We start from the raw sequence: 25,659 nt of genomic DNA, 5'->3' as shown, positions 1-25,659 counted from the left end.
GGGACAGGCAAAAAAAAAAAAGGAAAAAAAAAAAGGCCTGAAGAAGTTTTTTACGTATAGTGAAGTACAGAGCTTATAAATCAAGACTAAAACCTCAGAAATGTATTGGCTGAAATTGTGTAGTAATAGTAATAGAAATAATAGCCAAACTGGAAATGTTTAAAATTCGTAAAATTGAAGTGGCTAATGGGATTTCTCAGATTAATGGCTGCATAGAGACAAACATGAAAATTTTGGCATTTGTATCCACTTTTGAAAGATTGTTTTACTTATCTGCAGCACTATTACATGAATCTGTCTCACTGATCGTGTTTTTATGAATGTAGCCACTTGAAAGCAAGATGCAATGATTTAATAAAATTCTTATAATTAATAAATAATTATTCCTTACTATCATTTGGAATTTTTATAACCATACTTAAATTTGATCAAATATCTTGTTTGATTTGCAGCCCTGCAGTAAGCCCAAGGATCAGTGTCTGTGTCAGTTATGTGAGTGCAGCTGGAGCTTGTAGGCGTAGCATTTCTTTCTAATATGGATACTCTCTGACACGGGGTTTGAACCAGGGCCCTCTGGTCAAAAGATGATCCTATTACCACATGATATTTCCAAGATTCTTTAAGACCATCTGATTTGGCAGAGACACACATAAGCATCAGTGCTCGACTTTCTAGTATTCAATCATACATGCCCATTTGCACATTGAGGGGGGTTACTGGTCATTTTAATCATGCTCACCCTCTAAACTTGAAGCGAAAAGAGACATTGCTTGTAGTGCAATGAAACTCAGTGTGACGAAAGCCTCTTTTATACTTAAATTACCACAGGATTTATCCACTAGACTGAATCTTTAAATAAAGGGTAAACCTTTGGGTATGTATTCAAGTAACTGTAGCCAAGTCAGTTTTTCAGAAGCATGGATGAATAAGACAAAAGACTACACAAATCGTAAGCAACATAGGAGCAAATAGATAAAGAAACATCTAGCAATTCATCCCGTAAAAATATTAAAAGATTATTCATCTGCAGGTAAATGTACACAAATATTTAGCAGCCCATAAGATTTTCTTGAAATATGTCAGCTTCATGGGTATCTTTCATATATTTACAGTGCTCAATATGTCTCAACCACACAGGTATCTATTTTAGCAAAAATGACTTAAGGAGTCTCCTCTATAAAATCGAAAAGTCCTCCAGACATGAGAAGATTTTACAGAAGGATTTTATTAGGCAGTATTTCACCGATGTTGTTTGAGGACCTGTGTGTGCATACAAAATAAATACCTGAGACTTAAGCCGCAAGCAGTGTGTAAATCTTTCTTTTGTCAAAATGAGTATTCAGTCAGATTTATTGGCGCGAATGCAAGCGCAAACCTTTCTTTACACTCTTGAGTCATAAAACTCAGTGTAAACACATGTAAAACGTATAATTTTTTGCCTGAAATTTCCAAGGAAGCACTTATCGCTTCAAGTGTGAATACAGATGACTGGGATCTGCTCACCTTGCCTTGCTCCACTAGAGAGAAAAACTTGTCCACTTCCTTGTTGAAAGCAGTGATCCTGATTTCACCCTGTTGACAAGCACGTTTCCATTTAACACCATTTCATTGCACATAGAAGGCAAAAATCAGCCATGTGTGACCATATTAAGATGCAACAGTCAGATTTAATAAGACCTCTCTACTCCTCTACTTACACTCTCATCCACTATTTCAAAGGAGAAGAGCTTGCCCTCTCCTCTGGAGTTACTCCACGTGCGAATGCTCGACTTGTTGGTGACTCTGGCTCTGATAGTCCACCTATGGAAAAAAAAATAAAAATGAATCTGTATTAATCAGTGACTGATAAATCACTAATCATTCAAGACCTCCTAGAGCAATTTTGTTCTGTGACTATAAAACAAATAACACTATTGTATATTATAAAAAGACTGATTGCTAGATAATTTTGTCTTTGGCAGTGATTGTATTAAAGCCCATTCGACCATCCATCCAATTCTGAGTCATTGGGGGGCTGGAGCCTGTCATAGCTCACGTAGTGCGAGCGGCAGGGTACACCCTGGACAGGATGCCAGTCGTATGTCAAAAATATATCCTCTTAACACAAGATCAAAGTTATTTTAGATGACAAACCATAAAAAACTGACTTGTTGAGAACTCACTGGCCTTGGCACACTAACTACTTACCAAAGTATTGTCAATTGTTTGGTCAATATGCTCTCATCTGGCCCGATAATTGGTCACTAAATCACCGGTGCTACTTTCATAAGGCAAAAAAGCATCTATACCATACAGAGCTGATCCATTTAAGTTAAGCTACTGTAACTAGCCTGCATGATGTTCCACCAACTTTAATCTTTGATGCTTTAGGCTACGGCTACAGCTTCACTGGCTCCAGTGTCTGCTGGTAGAAGTAGGTTCACCTAGACCAAGCTCGATGTGAAACTTCCTTTTTTGTATGAATGGAAAAATTGCTCAGTCTGCTGGTATGATTTCACTTTAAAAAAAAAAAGCACTCTTGTTTTAAGCACACAAACCTCCACCAAGGTAGCTCACTTTCTGGACAGTATTTACTTTTAAGGGAAGAGTGTTGTAAGTTGCTCCTAATGCACTCATTAGACTGTGAATGTTAGATAGAAAGCACTTGTATAAAAAGTGCTTGTATGAATGAATGAGACGTTATAAGTGGAGAATTTTTGTCAAATAAAAGTCCTTGGTTCATTAAAGCCCTGTACCTTGTAAATGCACAAATCCCTTCCACCGTGTTCCATCATCAGATATTCATTATGCAAATACAAACAGGACATTTAATATAAATACTTTGTTAAAAATAACAAATTACTGCAAATAAGTTGCCTTTAACAGCACAGCTGTGTGAAACTTAACTAAAGTAAATAATACTGCAGACTAGGGCTGTGCGATATGACCAAAATCTCATATCCCGATATAAAACCTTTATCGCCCGATAACGATATAAATCACAAAAGAATTAATATTTTCTGTGAATCTCGGGTAGGTGAAGTGTTTCCAGCTGGGCGTCGTGTACCTGGAGTCGAGTGTTTTAACCGATGCATGAAACTACACATTTTTAGACATAGGTTGTAACGCCCGCCGTTTTCTTTGTGAGTATTTATTACACGGCGTGCTGCGGGGGAAAGCCTGTTCTAATGTTTGAGTCTAAGGTTGATTTTTTTTAGCACCTGACGACTCTTTTTTTGCTTCTCATCCGTCAATACTCTGCATACTTTTTCACGTGATTCAGTTTATTTTGAAAAGTCTCAACAGGATCTTGAGCTTTATTGTGAAAGGTTTATGTGGAAAATAAACAAGTGGACATGCGATGGTTTTACCATCGTTGTTGCTAACGACAACCCATAAAAACAGGCGCTTCTCCGTCCGTAGTGTGTTTATATTAAATATAAGAGAAAGAGAGAACTTTAAGAATATAGCCACTACAGTGACCATCAAAACGATGAAAAAAATATTGCCGTAAACAGTGTATTTTGCGACACCACGAAACAAATGATAGCGTAAAATGAAACGACAGACGTTTTTATATCGTCATCCGATATATATCGTTATATCGAACAGCCCTACGGCAGACACTTTAAAAAGCCTCCTTTTTTGTTAATGAGCATTCCAGCTCGGCACACATCAGTCACCAATGTGTAACACAACTGCACAAAAAGAACAATTTCCTAGGAAATTGAATGAGTGTCTCACAGTCTTTTTTAAAGTTCAGTGAAAGGGAAAAATAAAGCATATCACAACTTTCTTTTCAAAGAGTGAACTGGTTGTTGTACATCTGCCAAGTCCTGGATGTGCTTCTTGTTCTGTTTTTAACAACAGCCAGCCATGCTCTGCGCTTTATGAAGCAGGATTCTTTTTGACTGCATTGATAATTTTGCAGTGGAGGATATTCTTACTATAACTTTGCCTGCAATTAAATCCCCTATCATAAGAGCAGCTGCTGGCCTCGAGTGAACCCTATTTCCTGCTCAGTATGGATAAGACTGCTACACCAAGGTTTATGACAGTCAAAAGCCAATTATAGTCTGCTCTAGATGCTTTTACTTAACAATACCAGAATGGGACGGGGAAAGCCATGCGAACAGCCATAAAAGACCTTGCACACATAGAAAGCATCACTATATAATCAACTGCATGTAACACTGTGTCACACAACGACAACAAACCTCCACTTTTAATCTCACCCAAATGTTCATAGAAGGACTACAGCTGCTGAAGTCATCTGTTTTACTCACTCTAGGTACTCCCCAACTTCAAAGTAGGAACAGTCATCAGTTTATTACAACACCTAGAGGCACAGTTATCTTTACAGCCTACAATTTCAAACAGTGCTACGTTATCAGTGCCCAAACACAGAGAGAGTTGACAGGGTGCCTTCACTACAACTAGAGCTTGTTATTCTGTGCTCTTGTCTTTTTGTAGCTAACTTTAAGGTCAGAGACAGAGACTTATGCCTAATGAAACGATAAGAAACATGAGGGTGGGGGGGAGGGTGCAGTAAAAGCGAACCCTGGAGGTGAAACTGTAAGAGGGAAGGAAAAGGGAAAAAACGTGGTTAGCCAAATCCCCACCGGGCCAAATAACAAAATCAAAACCTCAGCAGCAGACCATAAAGACCCAGCAGTACCTGCTGCAAAAGTGTCCGTTTCCAAGGCAATATCGATCATTTCATTTCATTTCCATGCAAATGGGTTGTATAACATATGCACACTCAAGTTCACACAGCCACACACATTGTGAGCGAAAAAAAATGAATGCTCATACATGCATGCGTCAACACATGCCCCAAAGTGCTACCAAGAAATGGTAGCAAGCGGGGAAGCAGAGTCACAGCGTGAGAGAAAGTAGTTTAGCTGATGAGCAGAAAAGCAACAAAATCAAAGTGAAATCATAAACATATACAGCTTAAAGTTTGTTTGGATATTAGGAAGAAATATGGGCAAGTCAGATTCAACTTCACAACTTTACAATGATCTGCTACAGAACTTAACTCACACACAGTACATGCATGTGAAGGGTGTCTAATGTAAGGTACAAGTGGCCACTAAAAGGTCCAATCCTGCCCACAGCAAAATGTCCAAATTGTTCATTTTTTTTTACCCAGATGTTTGATTTATCTGTTTTATATTCTTCTGAGATACAACAACACTATCTACCGCCCACCATAATACACCAAAGTAAGGTGGTTAAGCTACAGAGACATGTCAGCACGTTCCAACAGTTCTGTTTCTTTGTAATGACATACGACTGAATGTGGAAATAAATACAAAACTGGACAGTTAAAATTGAATGCCTCACAATCTAAGGGTTCATCTTCACACTAAAATAATTAGAAAGCATTTGGTTGTCTTTATTTTTTTATAGTCACTGTCTCCTAGGTCTGACCAACTTAAAATACATTTGAGCTGCATGCTAAAACGAGTCTTAGACCCCTGATGTATATAAAAGTGAGCAAATTTAGACCGAGATCACTTGCACTTACTTGCTTTGGTAGGGGTTGAGGCTTGCAATAGGATTCACTTTTGCTGAAGAACCTGGAGAAGCGCTGTTGGCCTTCATGGGCGAAGCTTTCATGGGTGAAACCTTCATAGTTAAGCCCTTACTGGGTGATGCTTTAATAGCTGAGGCCTTCATGGGAGAAGCTTTCATGGGTGTTTTTCCCGTAAAACTTCCTCCTCTGCCTCTGGGAGCTGAAACACAAAGAAGATACTTAAAAGAGTGTTGCACATTAACAACATGGTAATTTAATATTGCTGAAAGAGATCATCAACAATCTTGGAAATGGATTCACCACAAAAGCCATTTTCAAACTGAAATGGCAAACCCTGGCTGGTTCAAACTTCTGAAACGAGAAGACTTGCTGATTTTCTCAGTGTTATTTTACTGTTGATTTATAGGTTTAAAACTTGGACTATTAACGTATGTAGCACGATCCCACATCCCACATCCGGTGAGACTACCAAACATTAGTTTCCATTCTATTTAATACCTGCATAAGCTATGTCTCTTATGTTGCAAAAGTAGCTTGTTAATAGTTTTTCATTAACAATCAAAGCTCCAACCACTGTGAGGTATTTATTAGCCCAACTACAGTGGTAGAGCACCTGCCAGTTTGCTATTAGGCAATACAATCTGAAACACGCTGCCAAAAATTTCAGCTAGGATTAAACATTAGTGGTAGTATTATCATCTGATCTGTGAGCAGCTGCCAAAATAATAAAACGCCTGAAAAAGTTAAATTCTTCCAACAGAGATGCATGCTCAGAGTTACTTAATTCCCTGTTAACATCGGTTTGTGCCAATTAATAAAAATGTTTTTCTTCTTCGGGTAAGGCTGCCAATCAATTATTAATTTCATAATTACTATATCTGTACGTGCCTTTCAGTCATAGGAGAAAGAATAATTTGAATTAGTTATCAGACTATCGGTCTCATGGCCAAGAAAGCAAACATACTTGCCTTAATTATGTTCATGCGCCATGATTATTTTTTAACTTAGACTGAGTCAAAGACAGAGCAGTTATTCTAGATCAGTAGGAGAGAATATGGGAGGTTAATAATCAATGATTGCATATTTCTCGTCCTGTGTCTACTTCAACCACTAAATGCTAAAATTGTCAGAAAATATCAATATGAACGCTAATGTGTAATTACTCAAGCTGAGAGTGATTCAATAGCATAATATGGAATTTATGGAATTTAATTTTGCAGCGTTGATCTTATTTCTGTCTTTGTTATGTGCATACTCAACTCAGGACTAATTTAACTACCTCACATAGAAATAAATCAACACAACTGTATTTTTTTAAGTTAAGACGAAGTTTTCTTTGTATAAAATTAAAAAAAAAAACAAAAAAAAAACTCCACAAGTTTTGTGTTCTTCTTTGCAAGATACAACAGTTTGGACCAACCCACAGACTCATAAGGTGCTATCTCACCTCCCACAATGAAGTAGCATCAGCCCCATCAGTATGATTCAACCCAAACACTTATCTGCTGACACAATATTTTTTATGCAATTGCTTCTTTTGGCAGGAATAACATGCCATATTGAGCAGCAGTATTTTTTGGAAAGGAGGGTGTGCGGGGATTTTCAGGGATAAAGCGAATCAGGTCCACCGAGACCACTCCCTCTGATTTAAGCTCCGGTTGTAAAGCACAACAAATATGCACCTCGATGATACCCTCCTTTCTGTGTGTGTGTGCACCTCATGATCAAATTCCTTGGGGAAATTCACAGATTGAACAGCTATTTTCAGCCGAGGGGTAATTAACATCAATATTCATACACACGCTATCTGGATGGAGAGTTAGGAAGAGAGAACTGGTGGCGAAAGAGAAGATGAGGAGATGATAGGTGGTGGGAATCGGGAATGGACTGAAAAACAGCAAAGAGGGGGCAGAGCTTTATCAAGGATGCTCGTTTTCTGTGGCTTAGATCAATGCAGGCTTCTAATATGTATGCCAATACCATATTCGACAGCTCCTGTTGTTAAAGAGCGGACTGTGATGAGTATACACTAAGAGGGGAATATACAGTATGGATGAAAAGGAAATAATAATAACAAAAAAAGAGAACGTGAATGAGAAAGAATGAAAACGTGTGTGTGTGTGTGTGTGTGTGTGTGTGTGTGTGTGTGTGTGTGTGTTCATCAGAGTGAGGGCAAAAGGGAAAGAGTTGTGTGGGGGAAAAAGAAACCTACAGAGAATGGTTAGTGATGAATTATGGATATTATTTTAACCGCACTTTAGTGAGTCCAGATATCTTTTTGGAATTTAAATATCATCTACGAAGCAGTTTGAGAAGACTATTTCAAGAGATAGCTGCTGATGAATATTTAAATGGGAACACAGAACTACCTGTGACAACTGTGTCGTGGCCTCTGACTTCACACCTACTGCTGTTTTTTTGGGGTTTTTTCTGTTCTGTTATGTTTAAGCAAGAGAGGACTGCGAACCTAAGAGGTGCTCTCAAACAACTAGACGCTCAAAACACTTAAAATAAATGCCACAAAATCTTCAACAGGAAAAGTCTATCTAACAGCATCCTCCTACTCCCAAGGTGTCAAAGGTCAGGAGTCTCTACAGAGCACAATGCCTACAGCAGCTTTCCATTCAGCCAATTACTGTACACTTCCTCCAGTTTCTCACTCCTCTGTCCTCTCTGTCCTCTGGTCTGTGATTTTAGAACTGATCTTAGGTTTGCATCATCAAATATGTTCCAGTTCTTAAATGGATAACATGTATGTGTTTGTATTTGGGCTCATTCAGGAGAAATGCATGTCGTATAAAGCTGCACAGTGAATTATTGTTTGGCCCAACCATTAATAAACTTCACTGCGACATCCTTTTCTATTGTTTTAGTAATGGGTTTTGTTTCATTATGCACTAATGCAGTGGTGTCAAACGTAAGGCCTGGAGGCCAGAATTGTTCCACCAAAGACTTCATTCTGGCCCACATGAAAGGTGTCCTCTATCAACTAAAGAAATTTCCGTATTTTTAGTGGGTCCACAGTAAAGACATTTTCTGAGAATTAAGAAAACCAGTCTAGGCATGGAGCTACTAGAACTTTTCCTGTAATTTTAACAATTTATCATGTCGTTTCACTGGTTAAGTGTTCAAAGTGTAGTGTATGTGGCTCATAATGTAAAGAGAGTCTGACATCCCTGCTCTAATGTATGAATATATCTACATATATATCTACATAAAGCACAGGAGCAGCAGTCGTAGAGTTTCAGTTAATACCTCTAAAATGTTTGTTTTAATATTTCTTAACCTTACGTCTACATGGGTGATAGCCATCTCATGAAAATGGTGTAAGAGTTAAAGAGGATGTGCTGTTTGGTAAATACATATCCTACATCTTTGTGTCTCTTCCCTGCATCTTAGGCTTCTCTGCCAATAGGATCCCTGCTGCACGGAGCTACAGTACAAGAAAGAGACATAATTGAAAGAAGTAATGAGCCAAGTTAGCCAAATGGAGGCACCCAGGGAGTCAGTATGTTGCTCAAAGACTGGGACGTCTGCACAGAGGTTTGAATCAAAACCCTCAAATACAACAACAGCCCCATGAGCCATTACATAACCCAAAGCTCAATGGAAATGCTTGATTTGTGGCATTTAGCAGTCTTGGAAACGCTCAAAAATGCATCGACTTAGTAAGAATGCAATTTAGAAAAATAATGAAACAATCAATCACTAAGTCGCATTCAAAAGGAGAAAAGGCTTGAGAATTTATGCACAAGACCCCTTCATCAACAGAACAATTAAATAGAGGAGCAGTTTTCATCTATCAGGTTGAATCTCTGAAGCAACACAGATCAAAGGATGTAATGAGGAAAGGAGTCTGATGAACTAGTTAATACGGAGCCTCGTCTTTGCTGAGTCAAATTAGTTGACTTCTCTCTCAACCCCCCCGCGCCGATTCTCCGTGTGCACCGCAACAACAGGATTCAGTCCACAACACAATATTCATGAAGCCATGAACTGGAGGAGCCACCGGCCCACACAAGCTCCCTCAGTCACAACACGAGCACACAGACACACACCTACACATGCACAAACACGCGCAATAGACTAAGCACTCATTATCCACCCACATGCCTACATCCTCCACCGAGAAGGACTATCGGGTATGTTTCTGCCACATAACAAAATCAATGTCAATGCTAAGCGTAGTTGGTGGTGGTATAAAACAACTGAGTGAAACAAAGGCTAAGCTAATAAAAGCAGAGCCAATAAAATGCAGACTACTTTAGGCATGATACATGGCAACAGCTACTGTGGCAGGAAAGTGAGTATCATTTGGGGCTCCTAAAATGTTACAAAACTCTGGTTGGTGGTAAAATAGAGGAAGAAGTGAGTTATGGACTCCCCCAGTGGCCAGTGGGCAACAAGATAGTTTGCCGCTCTGATGGCTGAGCTGTAAATATGATTTAAGTACCCAACGTGTTATGAAAAAAGGTACTTAGACTAAAGCGACTTCAGTCTACCATTCATTTAGCATTTCCTGTGGCTACCACAGTGTGCCTTATGATCCTGCTTTATCTAGTTCTTAACCCACCCCCAGACTACAGCCTTTGAACACTGAACTGCTATGAATATCAAAGGGATGGACATCAGGATGTACTGTTTGGTTAGCAATGTCTTTCCAAGTCTCTGTTCTCCACCAAATTATAGCTGCAGTTTGGGGTGAAAACAGTGAGAAGACTGCAAATCAACTGTCAGCAGCATTTGCTTAAAGGGTGCTTGGCTCCCTCTGTTGGCAAGATTAGGTTTTATTAAGAAATAATATTCTAATTGTCCCTGAAATAACTGGACCAAATATTGTATGTTTAAGCTAAAACAAAACCCTCCTTTGTTCTCTGTTAATATTATACACACATGATTAGGTGCTCTATACCACTACAATATATGAATTGTAGATGACAAAAATGATTTGTAGCTCATTAAAGACCTTGTGGTAAGTACGGCTAAATGAGGACTTGTTTTAAATCAATGAGGTAATTAAATACTGTAATCTGCAAAGCAAGTAATGATATCCATAATCCAAGAGCAGGAAAACCTCAGGCCTTGGCACACTTTGACACCACCTACATATATAATGTTAGAGACCAAGCATAATCCCTCTTATGGCAGTGGCCTCCTCCAGCCAGACAATGCACCCCACTGCTTGGTACTGACACCAGGAACACTGAAAAGGGCCTAAGGCATTAACCAATCATGTTGAGCAATTGCTGGATTCACCAGAACAAGCCCAAACCACAAAGGCCCCAAACCACAACCCAGTGGTGTCCTGCCAAACACCACATGATGCCACCAGAGCTTTTTACACAGCATGACGGGATCATACACTATATATAGCAGGCCGTCTTAATGTTGCGGCTTGTTGGATCATGTTTTTGGCCTTACTATTAATAGCTTCATCCTAGAGCTGGGCGATATATCGAGTTTTTAAAACATATCGATATATTTTTATACGAGATATAAGATGTGACAATATCCTTTATATCGATATAGTCTATGTTACGTTATAATTATAGTTGTGGAGCCGCAAGTTTGCCTCTCTTTCGTCCACTTTTGTCTCTACGCAACGTTACTCCGCCTCGCCTTCACTGAAGACAACTCCCCCTCCTACCCCATCGCTTCACGTGCAGGCAGCGACAAGACGGACACGGCAAATCTCCGTTAACGAGTTACTGCGCATCGCCCCATGCGTGGGGCTGGACGGCGTCAACGTGCTAACGAGCTAAACATGCTAACGAGCTAACCGCGCTAACGAGCTAACAGCGCTAACCCTAAAATCCTTTCATTCTCTCAAAAGTTGATAGCGCGCCTTATGTATGAATTCTGGTTGTGCTTGGTGGCCGCGAACCGATTTTATGTGGTACACGGCGTTTCAGCAATCTGTCAAAAATGTTTGAGTACGACTTTGGTAAGCTACGGAGCTGCACCGCTTGATAGATTGTCGGCGCATTACGGCTACCGAAGAGCTTCGCGGAGTGATACGTACTGTGCATCAACGTAATATTACCGTATTGTGTGTGTATAAGGACCATAAATGGCACCTGTAAGAGACGTGGTTATGAAGCGGATTTCAAACTCCAGGCTATCAGTCACACAGTAAAACTTGGGAACAGAGCAGCTGTAAAATCTGTCTGTCTTTGTTATTACGCTCAGCGTCTTTTAGTTTACATTTTGACTGCACAATTGTGAGCTCTTTGTTTAGCACAAAAACAACCTTGTTTTCTTTTATTTATGGAGCATTATTATTTAATGAATGCTCATAATTTAATTTTGAGTAATTTTTCATGTACATCTGTGCTGTATGTTAATAAAAGTGCCTGTGTGACATCTGGGACACAGCTTTGACTAAGAACTCTTTTTGTTCTTACTTTATGGCTTAAAAAAAATATCGAGATATATATCTTATATCGCCATCCAGCTAAAAAATATCGAGATATGAATTTTGGGTCATATCGCCCAGCCCTACTTCATCCTGATCATTCTGAAAGCAAAGCTTTTACTGCTGTTGTTTCCCAAATGTGTGAGCAGTACACACACACACACACACAGCAGATCGAGTCACTTTGAGGGAAGAAACTTTTGGATCCTGCGTCTACTGATGCAAAACTACCACTTTATGCATCTCAAATTTTGACTTGTTTTTTGGGGGGATTCAACTACAAATACTAATTAAAATTATTTCTTTGCTAAGTTGCCTGTCACGTGCAGATGCAAAACTGGTTCATATATTGAGCTAAGTTGCTGTTTTATGCATGAATGATCGATAGGTCTGTGTAAGTGGCTCAAAAAAAAACATTCCTCTGAAAATGCTCAGCTACAAGGACTGACTGAAAAATTAGAGAAAATGAAGACAACACCCAAAGGAAAAAAAACACGAGAACTATTGCTCAAGACCACTTTAAAAACCTAAAAGAAAATCTGGCTGCTTGGAGGCAAAATATGAAGAGATGAGGGGTTCCTCAAAGCATCTGCACAGTGCTGCATATCATATAATTAATGGCACATATTGTAAATGAATAAGTACACTCACTTTTTCTTCAGGTTCTCAAAAGCCATTGTTTTGCACTATAAGCGATTTATTCTGATACAGTGAGATATAAAGTAGTGCTGATGTCAACACAATGAAAAGGTGCTTCTGCCACACAAGTGACTAAATAACAAGCAGGAAATGGCAGCAGTATTATCTTATATTACCATGATTCATATACAAAGTGTTTGACAAAAAAACTCACAGCTGTAGTTCCTATAGGAGGGTCCAGGCACGGCAGCAGACGGAGGGGACTCTGGAACATAGGTACTTGATGACACCTTCTGTGGAGATGAAGTCTTACCTAAAAGAGGAACAAACACCATAAGGGGCTTCCAGAGGCTGTTTATTACAGTTTCTTACCTTCATCCATGCACACTTTAAAAGTACTATACCATCTGTATTATAAGGAGTGGGATTTCCAATCTTCCCCCCAGTTTCCTTTGCTGACTTTAATATATCCATGTCCATAACAACAACCACACGCCTGGAACAAAAAAAAGGAGCAAAGTGAAAATTATACCAAATGGGAAAACATGAGTAAACAAAAGAAGAAAGGAAATAAAGAGTCAACACATACCTGCCATCAGCCAAAGTGTTGTTGATGGTCTTTTTCAACAAACACACACAGTTTGGTACCAGGAGGTTCTCTTCAGATAAATAGTTTAACTGGGTAGCAAGCAGGCAAGCTAGACACAAAAATACACAGAAATTTTCATATATAATTTCTAGAAAAAGAAATATCACAGTTTAACTGGCTATATCTTAGTATTTAAGACCTCCACATTATCTTTGACTTTTATTTCTGGTGTCACTTCCAAATTTAAAAGTTGTTGTACTACTGGAGGACACTCACAAGTCAGAGAGTGCTGGCCATCACTCATCATAAGTCGGAACCTGGGTGGGCTTGAGGCATTACTGATCTGACGGATGTTCTGACAAACAGAGAGGGAAGGAAAGATGTCAAAATCAAAACAACAAAAGGTCCCAAGATATATTAATAGGAATCATTAAACCGCTCTGTTTACACATGACAGCAAAGAAGCAATAAAATCAATTATAACAAGCAGGCATTTATTTACGCAGCCCTTTCCCTCGAACATCTCCACAGAGATAGCAGATGAGTCAGGACCTAAGGGTTCTGCTGCCTCATCTGTAAGCTCTGAGCGGTAAAGAAGGGAAATGTTTAACTAGCTAGCCTAGCTGAGAAGTTATCAAACGTTCTAATCACAAAACAGGTACAGTGGACACCTGTGTTTGATGTGTGTTTGTTTAACACACAAGTACAAGCATAACACAGACTAATGAAAAGAAAGGCATTTTGTCTGCATGTGCTGACTGTGCTGTTTTAGTGAGTAGGAGATGTGAGAGGAGGAGAGAACAGGAGAGAGCAGAGGACAGATGAGATGCTAAACGATCTGCTGTAGAGGTGAGGAAGAGGAAATTATCACATGAGACAGAGTTAACACTCTTTGCCTCAGCTCAAAATGAGCCCATCATACAATGAAATCAGAAGATGAGATGCAAGCTCATTCATTTTACAAATTTAACAAAGAATTGAAAAAATACAGAGCGTAACAAAAAGAATCATCTGATTTTTAAAGGTTATCTTTTATAAAGTAATGAAAATAGAAGCTTGCAGTAACTAAAAAAACATGGCTGTACATAAAATTTTACATACAAAACTTTCACTGTTGAGAAGTTCTCAATGTGTCCCCCTCTATATGTAACATTCCATACAACATATTCCTTGCCGAGTTAAACTTGTCTCATACTTTTGTGAGCATGTCTGTAGTCACTGCTACCTACCAGCAACCACATGAAACTCACAAATCTCCTCTTTCTAACAGTATGTGGCTGTGGAATTAAAGCACTTTAAAATCAGATGGTTCTTGTTGATACATCGTGTACAATCTCTATTACGTCTCCATCTGCAATGGCAAAGGTGTTTCACAATGACATCACTGGATCATTCCATCTCCAAACACTGTGAGCCTTCTGCTTGACTATGTCGTTTTTGCATAAAGACTAACAACAAATGTTTGCATTGAAAAGACCACTAGTGACAATTTCTGAATGATATATAGTTGTATTTAAACATAATGCAAAATAAAACACGTAGAATACTTAACATGAAACCTTTACTCACAAAATTGAAAAAGGAAATGCTGTCTTTATTCTGTGCTTGTGCTTGAATGTTAAGTCAAGTTGCACTGCAAAAAGAAAAATATAAGTAATCTAAAACTAGACCTAAATTCTTTAGTTTCCAGATGGTATTGTAATTATAACTCATATATACTCACATATACTCTGTACTTATGCTATAATAGAGGCTTCTATGCATATCATGTAATCTGAAATACAAGTGGGTTTCCACAGAGCCACTCACCAGCAGCTGCAGCACGGGCTTGTCCACATCTAAGCCTTTGCACAGGGCCTAGACATCAATAATAACACACATAGTCGTCGTTAGTTACAACTGCCTGTTTGTCCTCATTACATATTACAGTGTTGCTAAGGCAAAGTTACAGTGTAACAACCATTGGACAAAACTGCCATCTATTCTGTTTCTCATGTGGATGGTGACAAACACTTTCTCTAGACGTCAAATATTATCGAAAAACTGTCGAGAGGTAAAATGTCATTATAGCCCAAAAATAGATTGTTCTGTTGACCCAGCCTGATTGTTTTTGCTCTTCATCACAAATATTGCTCTTAGAGCTTTTTTTTTTAATCAACCGGTAACAAAGTTTATTTTTAACTGATCTGGTAATGCTACAGCTGATGAACCATTAGGACCAAAGGTAAACATTAGCGCACAGGGTAGCAGCCTGAGGTTACACCACACCACAATCAAGCTTGAGACACGGAGTCAAAGAGAAAACAGCAGCTCAGTCAGTTTAAGGTTTATGCTTACTTCAACCGCCCCTTTTGTAAGAGGTACGTTCATGTCTCTCGTGTGAAGCTTATCTCAAAGCTTGCAGAGTTTAGCTTTTCTGGTACGTAGCTCCAAAAAAAGCCATGACACTTATCGCGATAGGAGAGAGGCAAACGACACTTTGCCGAGACGTTAAAAGACCGGAAGTGTCACATTTACGCCTTCAAAATAAACGATATGCTAGGCCACTGCACGACATTGACTATTTTGCCAATCTGTTACATTATATTAATTTGATAGTTTCAGTCTGTAGCTACTGCACTGGTCTAAAAACTAAACATACTACATACATACTACATTATTTGTATTTATACAACAAACAGATTCAACAAAGCTGTGACCACCACTATGTGTGTATTTGTATAATAGCCAAAAATGAATAAAACAAAACTGCAAAGGCGAGGGGCAACAAAACTGAATAACACCAAAGGTAATCCAACTTGTATGGAGAGTTGTGTTACTACTTTTAAACACATGTTTCCAAAACTTACTTATTTAAATTCTGCCCTCACACAGAATTACTACAAATATCAAAATATTGAATATTGTTTCATATGGCAAATCAGATTCCGGTGCAAAATGTGAAAAGCGCCTTGAAAATAGTCACGAAAAGCAATTTTATAACCTCTAAAATGAAACCTAGCTTCAGAATTATTTTTGGATACTACCGAAAAATATTGTTTTACGACAATGTGATTAGTTTGAATTGTGTCATTAACCTAATAAGGAGAATATTTTTCAATTTTCACATACAGGATGGTCTTTGAACAGCCACGGGTTTGCAGTTTTGATTTTATTGTGAAAGATATTGCCGGGAACTGTAGTTTGGTCCACTCTAACGTGACAGCTGTGCTGAGAGCGCTGAGAGCTCATGTGAAACTAATTCAAAACAAACCCAAACTACTCTCCGGTCCTGCGGTCCTGTCAGCAGGGTGACGCGGTTCTGTTGTAATCCATAATGGATCTGCCGTGCGTTCAGTGGCAAGATCACGTGGCACAGAAGTGGCGCGCTCTCGAGCCCAAACTAAAGGAACAGTTTACGTCCCTGCTTGAAATAGATGACGTTTTCAGATGTGGTCTAAGTCTCGTGAGGTAAGCACCCAGTTCAGCTCATGTAGTACCAATGAATTTAAGACTACGAACCTATTTTATTAACCTTACACTGACTGGTAGTTCTGAGGCAGCTGCAACAGCTTGGACCACTTGAACTGGACTTTAGTCCAGGAAAAGCTTTTGAACAGTGCTCTGCACCTATTTTGTGTTTCTGTGTATTATTAAAGGGTTCTTTTTGTTTTTGCAGACAAGATGATCTGGACTTCTTGCAGCAAGAATCTGCAGTATATTCAGTACAGAAGGATGCAGAGCTAGCAGCCAAATGCAGGGTGAGGGGAAACTCCAGCTTCAAGACTAAAAACTACACTGCAGCTGCTCTGCACTATTCAAAGGTAAATTTGAAACAATATTATATCTTACTCTGGGACTGTAGGCACCCTAGATACTTTAATTAAGTTTAAAAAAATCCTTTCTTTTAGCGGGAAGAAACATCCGGCAGAACCAAGCTCAGTAAGAGAGTGGCTATATGCTGCAATGGAGTGATTGGGGGGAAGACAGGACAAAAGACACCCTGTGGAATAAAGCCAGAGATTAATAATAAGCAATGATTAAATGCAGAGTGGTGTGTAAACACTGAGACAGTGAAACAATGTGAAATACTAGCTCTGATGTAAGTTAAGTAAGAAATACTACGCTGGTGACTATCGCTGTTACATCTGAGGTGTATCTGGATTTTATTTTGACTCTAAAAGTGTAAGCATGCCTTTGATATTAAGCACCTTAAACATGAAAACACTGCCCACCATAAACCCCTACCTCGACTGTCTCCTGTTATTACAGGGCATCTGTTTTGCTCCCAGTACTTCGGAGCAGCTGTCTCTGTGCTACGCCAACCGCTCTGCTACGCTCTACCATCTGCAGCACTACCAGGTGAGTCTGTGCCACCTTCACCATTAAAACCAGCTGTGCTCAGTGGTTGGCTAGTGTTGTCATGGTGTGAGCTACAATTGCCTGTAGGAAGCTTGCACAGAAAAACGTGCTGGTTCAAATCCTCATGCAAATGGTTGATGATCTGCACACAAGACTGCATAAGTGTTCTTTTTTTAACAATGCTGAAGACTTTCTTGCTGTGGCCAACAGGAAGGATACCCATGTTCCTCACATCACACCCGTTTCCATCACAGAAGCTTTACCTGGAACCATTTATAAGTCACTGTACCTCTGCGGGTGCTTTGCAACCAGGAGCTCATCTTCTATAATGATTTTTTCATGATTCATTAAATAAAAAAATATCGGGCACTATAATATTTTTTAATATCCTATTTCTCAAACTTGTGCCAGGCACTAGGATTAAGTCAAAACTGTACAGGGCATTCATTTATCCTACTTACTTTTGAAGCTGTTATAAAATACCTTTGACTGCTAATTCCACACTGTTCTCCCCTCACAAGTCAGGTAAGAGTTTTGAAGCACCAGCTGAGTCCACAGTAACAACCCTGTTCTCCATTACTTGATGTATAATAAGCCTTTATGGTTAGGAAGTGTCTGTGGGAGGACATTAATCTACCAAAAAACAGGAATAAAAAGATTTTAAAAAAGTTCAACTGAGCGAAGTTAAAAAGCAGTAATTCCTGCAGTTTCTCATGTTTAAGCCTAACATGTCAAATAAGTTATTATCAGTTTATTAAATTTTAACACCTTCAAATGGGAAGCGTGAATTAGATATTCTAGTTTATGAAGTTGTGCATGTTTAGCAAAATCTTGATAACTGTCTAAACCGAACCCCATCTGGTTTGGCTTTAACTCTTTTCTCTAATAAAGATGACATTTAACAACCTCCCCGGTATCCGTAATGAGGAGTTTTGACACCTCTGTATATGTCAATAAAGACGTGGTTTGGCGACTATTAGAATAGTTTTCAGGTTTTTCCAAGGGTAGCTCTATAAGCAGAGACCACCCTCACTAATATCTGATGCAAACAGTCATTTTGTTCTATAAGCAGACCTGACATATGAGAGGAACCACTCAGTTCAGAAAGGGTCCTCCTAATGGATTAAGAAAGAGTTAAAACAAAACTAGTTAATTATCCTAACCATAATCACTGGGATTATAGGTCTAAACCCGCCGTGGTTTTTAACGTTTGTGCCATGAGTCAACAGTAAACCTATCCAACAAGGAAAGAATGCACTACTGCATATTTCATTCATCCAAGGTTCAGATCGCAGAACAAAATGAACTCTTTTGCTTTTTTTCTTTAACTTCTCTTCTTGGAATCATAGCAGATTCTTTTTCTTCTCCTTCCTCTGCTTCTACTCCTCCTTCCTTTAGGGGTTGCTGCAGCAGATCATCTGTCTCCATCTCAGCCTTTCCCTGACATCCTTTTTCTATCACACCAACCCTCTAAACATCCTTCTTCAGTGCAGTCCATGAATCTTCTCTGTGGTCTTCCACCTTTTTCCTTCTGCGTGCACCATCTTAAACATCCTTAATCCAGTATATGTACACTATCTCTCCAATATATACTCAGTCCCTTGACTAAACAAAGTATTTTTGAATCACATTGACTGTCAATCTCGGGTTTAAGTGTGTGGTACAAACTCTCAACATCAGACTTAAATCAAATCAAATCAAATCACAAATCACTTTTTATTGTCACATCACATGTGCAGGCACACTGGCACAGCACATGCGAGTGAAATTCTTGTGTGCGAGCCCCACAAGCAACAGAGATGTGCAAACACAACAACACAAACGAGCAAAATACAAGAATGGCCAACCTGAAACTAATAAATATATGTACAATATATAATAGTGTATGCATTTCTGGATGTGTATACTAAATATTTTCCTACGTGTGTGTGTGTGTGTGTGTGTGTGTGTGTGTATACACATTTTTACAAATTAAATAGTAAAAAAATAAAATAAAATAATAATAATAATAATAATAAAATATACAGAGTTGAATATGTGCAAAACAAGTGGCATTTATATACAGTATGGAGTGCATAATGTTGAAGTTCCAGTAGTGAAGCTGAGGTGTCTATGACGTGTTCAGCAGTCTGATGGCCTGATGGAAAAAGCTGTCTCTCAGTCTGCTGGTACGGGACCGGATGCTGCAGAACCTCCTTCCTGATGGAAGCAGTCTGAACAGTTTATGGCTGGGGTGACTGGAGTCCTTGATGATCCTCCCCGCTTTCCTCAGGCACCGCTTCCTGTAGATGTCTTGGAGGGAGGGAAGCTCACCTCCAATTATCCGTTCAGAGCACCGCACTACTCGCTGGAGAGCTTTGCAGTTGTAGGCGGTGCTGTTGCCATACCAGGTGGTGATGCATCCAGTGAGGATGCTCTCAATGGCACAGTGATAGAAGGTCCTGAGGATGCGGGGGCTCATGCCGAATCTTTTCAGTCTCCTGAGAAAGAAGAGGCGCTGCTGCGCCTTCTTCACTGTTTTGTTTGCAAATACTAATCACAACCACCACACTAGGGCTGCCACAAACGATTATTTTGATAGTCGACTAGTCACAGATTATTTTTGCGATTAGTCGACTAATCAGATCATCATCCATTGGACGTACAGCTTATTGCACCAGCAGCATCTGGTCTTATATAACTATCATTAGCTTACAGCTTGAAGTGTTTGTGCTAACTAAAAATAAAGACAAGATGGTAGTTTATTAATTTTTAATGAAATTTGCAGATTGTTTCGGTGAAGTTTAATAAACTCCTTGCTTTCTAAAATATAACAGGACACCGGAGTATATTCTCCAGCGTCTCACACTTCTGATACATCAGCTGTCTGCTTGACAGTTTTAGCTGTGCAAAAACTATACCTTTAATCTCAGCCAAACCGATTTACTCAGGAACAAATAAAATACTGAAAAAAGCCAAACAATAACATTTAAGTTATCTAAGTGACTTATATATATGTTTAACCTGACTAGCGAAAGACGGCGGTGGGTTTGAAAACGATTTGCCGGGAGTCCGGTGTTCTCACGGCTCTAGTTAGCCTTGCCCCCGCCTAGCTAACGAGCTAGTGGGTAACAGACGTCTCCGAAAACGTCGGAGCGCTTTTGAAAATATGCGGTGTCTTGATAAACTGAGCAGATATTTGAGGTTTACACAGCTACATTCTCGCCTGAAAATATGTTAAACGTTTATTTTGTGACCCAGAAAGAATAATAAGAGTAAAGTTAAAACTAACTAGCTGCCGCCATTGTTGACAACTGCGCTGGGCTGCGCTATGAATTCTGGGACACAGCTTCTTCTTCTTCGGGGTTTAACGGCAGCTGGCATCCTTGGACATGCAGTGCTGCCATCTTCTGTTTCAGTCCGTTATTACACTCTTAAATCCTACTACTCATTCCTGCGTCCTTTGTGATCTTACAAAGCTTCAAACGATGCGTCGACTATTAAATTAGTCGTCGACGATTTTAATAGTCGACATAATCGTGACTAGTCGACTAATCGTGGCAGCCCTACACCACACCAACTCAAATGCTGTCCTCACACTAAAATTCTCTCAAATTCATGTTGGCCTAAATCTAAACTGCTCTTTTCCGAGTCCTCTACATAGACAACAGCAGGTTTGATGAGAATAGAGAGCTGTGAATGATGTGTGTGTCAGTGCATTGACTAGACCAGGGGTGCCCAATCCCAGTCCTCGAGAGCTACCGTCCTGCAGCTTTTAGACGCATTCCTTCTTCTGACACACCTGAATCAACTGAATGGCTTGTTATCAGGCCTTTGCCAAACTTGATGGCATGCTGAAGAGGTAATCACACCATTTGATTCAGCTGTGTTGGAGTAGGGATGCATCTAAAAGCTGCAGGATAGTAGATCTCGAGGACTGGGATTGGGCACCCCTGGACTAGACCTTCTTTGACCCCCCTAATTCAGCTGCCTATTCGACAGACAGTGCACAGACCATCATTATGATAGCTAGGCTACCTAACCATAGCCAGAGCTGTAACTGGCAGAATCATACTTCATATGTAAAACCTTTCAACAGCTTAGCAGGCGTGTGAAATGGGTCAGAATCATAAAAGTGCTTATTTGTGTACAATCTGTATGTAGCATTCACAGCACTGCTTACTGTCCTTAAAAATGCCTCCAGTATTCCTTTTCTCAGTCTTCTTATGACAGGTTTCTAAGCCTTACCCCTCCGGTTCAGTGCAGAATTCATGAGTTAGTAAAAAGTCTGTCATCTCTATGTTTTGCTCACAGTCTTTGATTTTGTGATTGTTTACGCTCCAGCTTTTCTGTTTTCCTCAGGAATGCCTTGATGACATTGACAGAGCCGTGAAGAATGGCTATCCCTCTCATCTTTTACACAAACTGGAGGACCGCCGAACTCTGTGCTTTAAACATCTCTCTGTACATGAAAAGGGAAGGGAGGATGATCAAAACCCTGCCTCAAACGATTGTAAAGGTTCAGACACAGCAAATTCACCATCTGTTGGGCCTCTCACAGTTGGGATTTGTCCTCAAGTTGTTGTTGACTCCACTGTGGAGAAAGGTCGACACCTGGTGGCTGTAAATAGAATAGCAGCCGGGGAGGTGATTCTCACTGACAGGCCGTACAGCTGTGTCCTCCTACCAGGAATGGAGGAGGTGAAAGGGAAGGTGGGACGGTATGGCAGAGAGAGAGAAGTGTTGTTTGGAGTGGAGGACAGGCGTTGCCATAGGTGTTTGACTGAAACGCTGATTCTTGTACCATGTGACAGGTGTAGCTACAGCCGATACTGTTCAACTGGTTGTCAGCAGGAAGCCTGGGAAGAACATCATCGCTGGGAGTGTGCGCTGGGAGCAGATCTGATGGCGATGGGCGTTATGTCACAGCTCGCCCTGAGGTTAGCTCTCAAGGCAGGGTTAAAAAACTTTCTACTAGCAAGGGAGCCAATCAGAGACAAGCACAAAGAGTGTTTTAATAATCACTCGAGTGATCCTTCTACGTCATCCTATGGGGGCTCTTACCTGAATGTGTATAACTTGCTGCACCACCTGAATCACCACAGCCCTGCTCTGCGTTTCATGTGTGCGGTCACCGCAGCAACACTCTACCTGAAGCTCAGCAAGGCAGGACCACCACCTGTATCATGGAGCCATACCCCACAGGGACCAAACAAGGAGGGAGGAGACGCTGATTGGAATGCAGAGCTATGGATGCTGGGAAGTGCAGTTCTACAGCACATCCTACAGCTGAGGTGTAACGCCCAGGCAATAGTCGTGCTGCAAGACACAGGTGACTGCAGGCGCAAAATGTGTTGTTAAGTTGGCTCAGAGTGAGTGTAGTTAGAATAAACAGCTGCAGCTGCGTGTCACAGGCAGAAAAATGAGAAAGAAAATCGTGTTCCCTCTTTGATGAAATTGATGGATGACACAACTAAAAACGATTCCACTGGCATAAAAGTCTTTTTTAGGTGCTTCAGGTGTGACAACACAGCAGACGCTTTCAGAGGAAGATTTACAGTGCACTCACTTTGCTTCTTTTTCTAACTCAGTGGAATGAAAACAGTAATAAAAAATGTGGGTGAGAATGAAGTTAAAGAGGAACTCAATTTAAACATGCTTGGATGATGGGACATGTTTACACTGCTTGTTGGGTCAAAAATTCAGTTTCAGGTTATCATAGAAGACCACAGAGGTTTACTTTTAGGATGTCACAACCAGAAAATTTAGGAGATTTTTGCTTCAAAAGGATTTTAAGGATATATAAAACTTTTCTTATTGATTTTTGCAACTGTGAATACTCTGTAGTGTCGACTACGCAGGAGGTCCCTTTTTCTAATTGCATTTTGTTTTGGCTTTTTGCATCTCACAGGAGCAACAAACTCACCGGTGCAGTCCAACAGGGAAATTCGCATTGCTACTGCAGTATTCCCGACTCTTAGTCTTCTCAATCACTCTTGCTGCCCCAACACCAGCCTGGTGTTCAGCACTGGAGGCATTATTGAGCCTTCTGGTTCAGCTCTGTCTGCAGACTTCAGTGGGGGTGAAGCTGAATGGAGGCACAAGGCGCAGGGAGTCACTGTAACAGTCAGAGCAGCCAAGCTCATCACTCCTGGACAAGAGATCCTGCACTGCTATGGTATGATGTACGATGGAACATTTAGATAGATTAGAATCAATATGGTATCATAACCTTGTGTATAAAAGCAATTTTTCACCATTCATTTTATTTTCCCTTCAGGTCCTCATAGCAGCAGGATGGTGACCCAGGAACGCCGTTGTCTTCTGCAAGAGCAGTACTATTTCTTGTGTCAGTGTGAGGCCTGTAGCCAACAGCAGCAGGACGTGGAGGAGCCCAGACAGCAGGAGCCAGGCGCTGAGGGCAGAGATCTTGGACTCCTGTGCATCAAGTGCAAAGGATCTCTCAAAGTATGAGATCATTATTGACTTTTTTCAGGATTAATGGGGGGCACAGTGTTGCAATTGAAAACATGCTGGTTAGTTAATTATTAATTCTACTTCTCGACGTACGTTTAAATGTCAGATTGTGTGGTTGTGTGTCTCTCGGTGTTAGCCCTGTGATGGACTGGCAACCTGTCTAGGGTGCACCCCTTCTTTCATCCTATGAAAGCTTGAATAGACTCCAGCCCCCTCTGTGACCCTAAATTCAATAAGTGCAGTGGTTTGCCTCACAGCTCACAGGGGTTTGAATCCACTTGCCGACTGGAGGCTTTTTGTGTGGCATGTCCTTGTGGATCTTCTCTGGGCACTCTGAACTGCTCCCACAGTCCAAAACATGTACGGGGCTATATTGATTTGTGATGTTAAATTGACCATAGGTGTGAATGTGAGTGTGAATTGTTGTCTATTTCTCCCCTGTGACCAAAGGACGACTTGTCTGGCGTATGCCAAGCCTCTCGCCCTGTGACTGCTGATATCCAGCCCTCCATGAGCCTGAATTAGATACGATGGGGGGGAAAATGAAAGAATTTTAAAGGAAACTGATCCGTCCATTCTTCTGGCCATTTGCCCAATGTCTGTTGACATTTCCATGTTAATCATTTAAAAATACTGTAAATACTTTTCAGAAAAGGAGTGAGGACAGAGAAGCCGGATTTGTATGTTCACGCTCATCCTGCAGTCATTGTATGTCCTTATCTGACGTGAACAACAGTCTGCAGGAGATCAGGGTTAACCTGGAGAAGGCTGTGGAACTCATGGAGACAGACAGGCCAGGTGCTTGTAAAAAAATAAAAAATAAACATCCAAATCTAATCAAATATAGAAATACATCACTGTCATGTGATTCTTCTCTTCTACCCTCCCCCAGGTGAGGCCCTAAGACTTCTAAAAAAGACTCTGTGTCAGTCTGGTCTCATCCTTGCAGAGACACACCCACTACAGGGGGAGCTAGCTGATGCCACAGCCAGAGCTTATGCTTCTCTGGGTACGCATAATAAAGATGTGGAGTATTTGCATATGAGCTGTGTGGTTAATGGTGTTTGTGTTTTTAACACCCTGAGGAGTTAAAAAAAAAACCTCCAAAAAGCATCTGTGCATAATCTTTGCAGTCTTCTTACTGCTTTGTTTGTGTTCTGCTGTTTCTGTAGGTGACTGGAATAGTGCAGCATCCCATCTGGAGCGAAGCGCTGTAGCCATTGCCTCCCAGTTTGGAAAAGAAAGCGTCGAACTGGGTCGACAACTCTTCAAATTAGCACAGCTACACTTCAATGGGTGAGAAAAGTTGTGCAGAGAGTGGGCAGAAAAAAATTTCAGGTTGCGTTCCTTCTTTTTTAGTGTCTAGTGCTAAATGTGCAGTCACACTGCAGCTGTCAGAGTAATTGCCTAAACTTAGAATACTTGGTTTAATAAGACGACAAACCGTACCTGAGCCAAGTGCCTAAAGCTTCACAGTCTCATAACTTCTACTACGTTCTGTTTTTGACTCTCTTTATTTGTAGAAATAACAACCTTTGCGTCATTTTCCTCTCCTTCTCCCAGTGGTTCCCGAGGGGCAGCTCTCTCCGTCATCCCCAAGGTCAGGCGACTTCTCTGCCTTCACTGCGGTCCACACTGCCATGAATTACAGGAGCTGAAGGCCATGGAGGACTGCTTACAAGGGTAGTTTTCAAAAAA

At 40.4% G+C, this 25,659-nt stretch overlaps 2 protein-coding genes across 2 annotated transcripts in view; one reads left to right on the top strand and one right to left on the bottom strand.

Moving 5' to 3' along the window:
* LOC146624334 (replication protein A 70 kDa DNA-binding subunit-like) overlaps positions 1-15,606 on the bottom strand; it is a 48,519-nt gene extending 32,913 nt beyond the window's left edge. The window contains exons 1-9 of the mRNA XM_085364551.1: positions 15,502-15,606; positions 14,974-15,021; positions 13,441-13,519; positions 13,165-13,273; positions 12,980-13,071; positions 12,790-12,888; positions 5,513-5,720; positions 1,698-1,800; positions 1,504-1,572 (exon numbers count right to left, since the gene is read on the bottom strand). Coding sequence (XP_085220677.1) covers positions 1,504-1,572; positions 1,698-1,800; positions 5,513-5,720; positions 12,790-12,888; positions 12,980-13,071; positions 13,165-13,273; positions 13,441-13,519; positions 14,974-15,021; positions 15,502-15,534 — 840 coding nt within the window. The 5' untranslated portion in view covers positions 15,535-15,606. The remainder of the gene's footprint in view (positions 1-1,503; positions 1,573-1,697; positions 1,801-5,512; positions 5,721-12,789; positions 12,889-12,979; positions 13,072-13,164; positions 13,274-13,440; positions 13,520-14,973; positions 15,022-15,501) is intronic.
* Positions 15,607-16,374: 768 nt separating this feature from the next.
* smyd4 (SET and MYND domain containing 4) lies at positions 16,375-25,659 on the top strand. The gene is made up of 10 exons (XM_085363855.1): positions 16,375-16,614; positions 16,823-16,967; positions 17,416-17,505; positions 21,847-22,816; positions 23,396-23,662; positions 23,765-23,952; positions 24,612-24,759; positions 24,854-24,970; positions 25,134-25,257; positions 25,525-25,659. The coding sequence occupies exons 1-10, from the start codon at positions 16,481-16,483 to the stop codon at positions 25,646-25,648; spliced, it is 2,307 nt and encodes a 768-aa protein (XP_085219981.1). The 5' UTR covers positions 16,375-16,480; the 3' UTR covers positions 25,649-25,659.

This window comes from Diplotaxodon limnothrissa, linkage group LG10, assembly GCF_057381915.1.
Source record: "Diplotaxodon limnothrissa isolate DT_005_m linkage group LG10, D_limnothrissa_male_GT1.1, whole genome shotgun sequence".
Classification (NCBI taxonomy): Eukaryota; Metazoa; Chordata; class Actinopteri; order Cichliformes; family Cichlidae; genus Diplotaxodon; species Diplotaxodon limnothrissa.
Note: the sequence above shows the minus strand (reverse complement) of the source record. Positions and strands in the feature narration are given on the sequence as shown.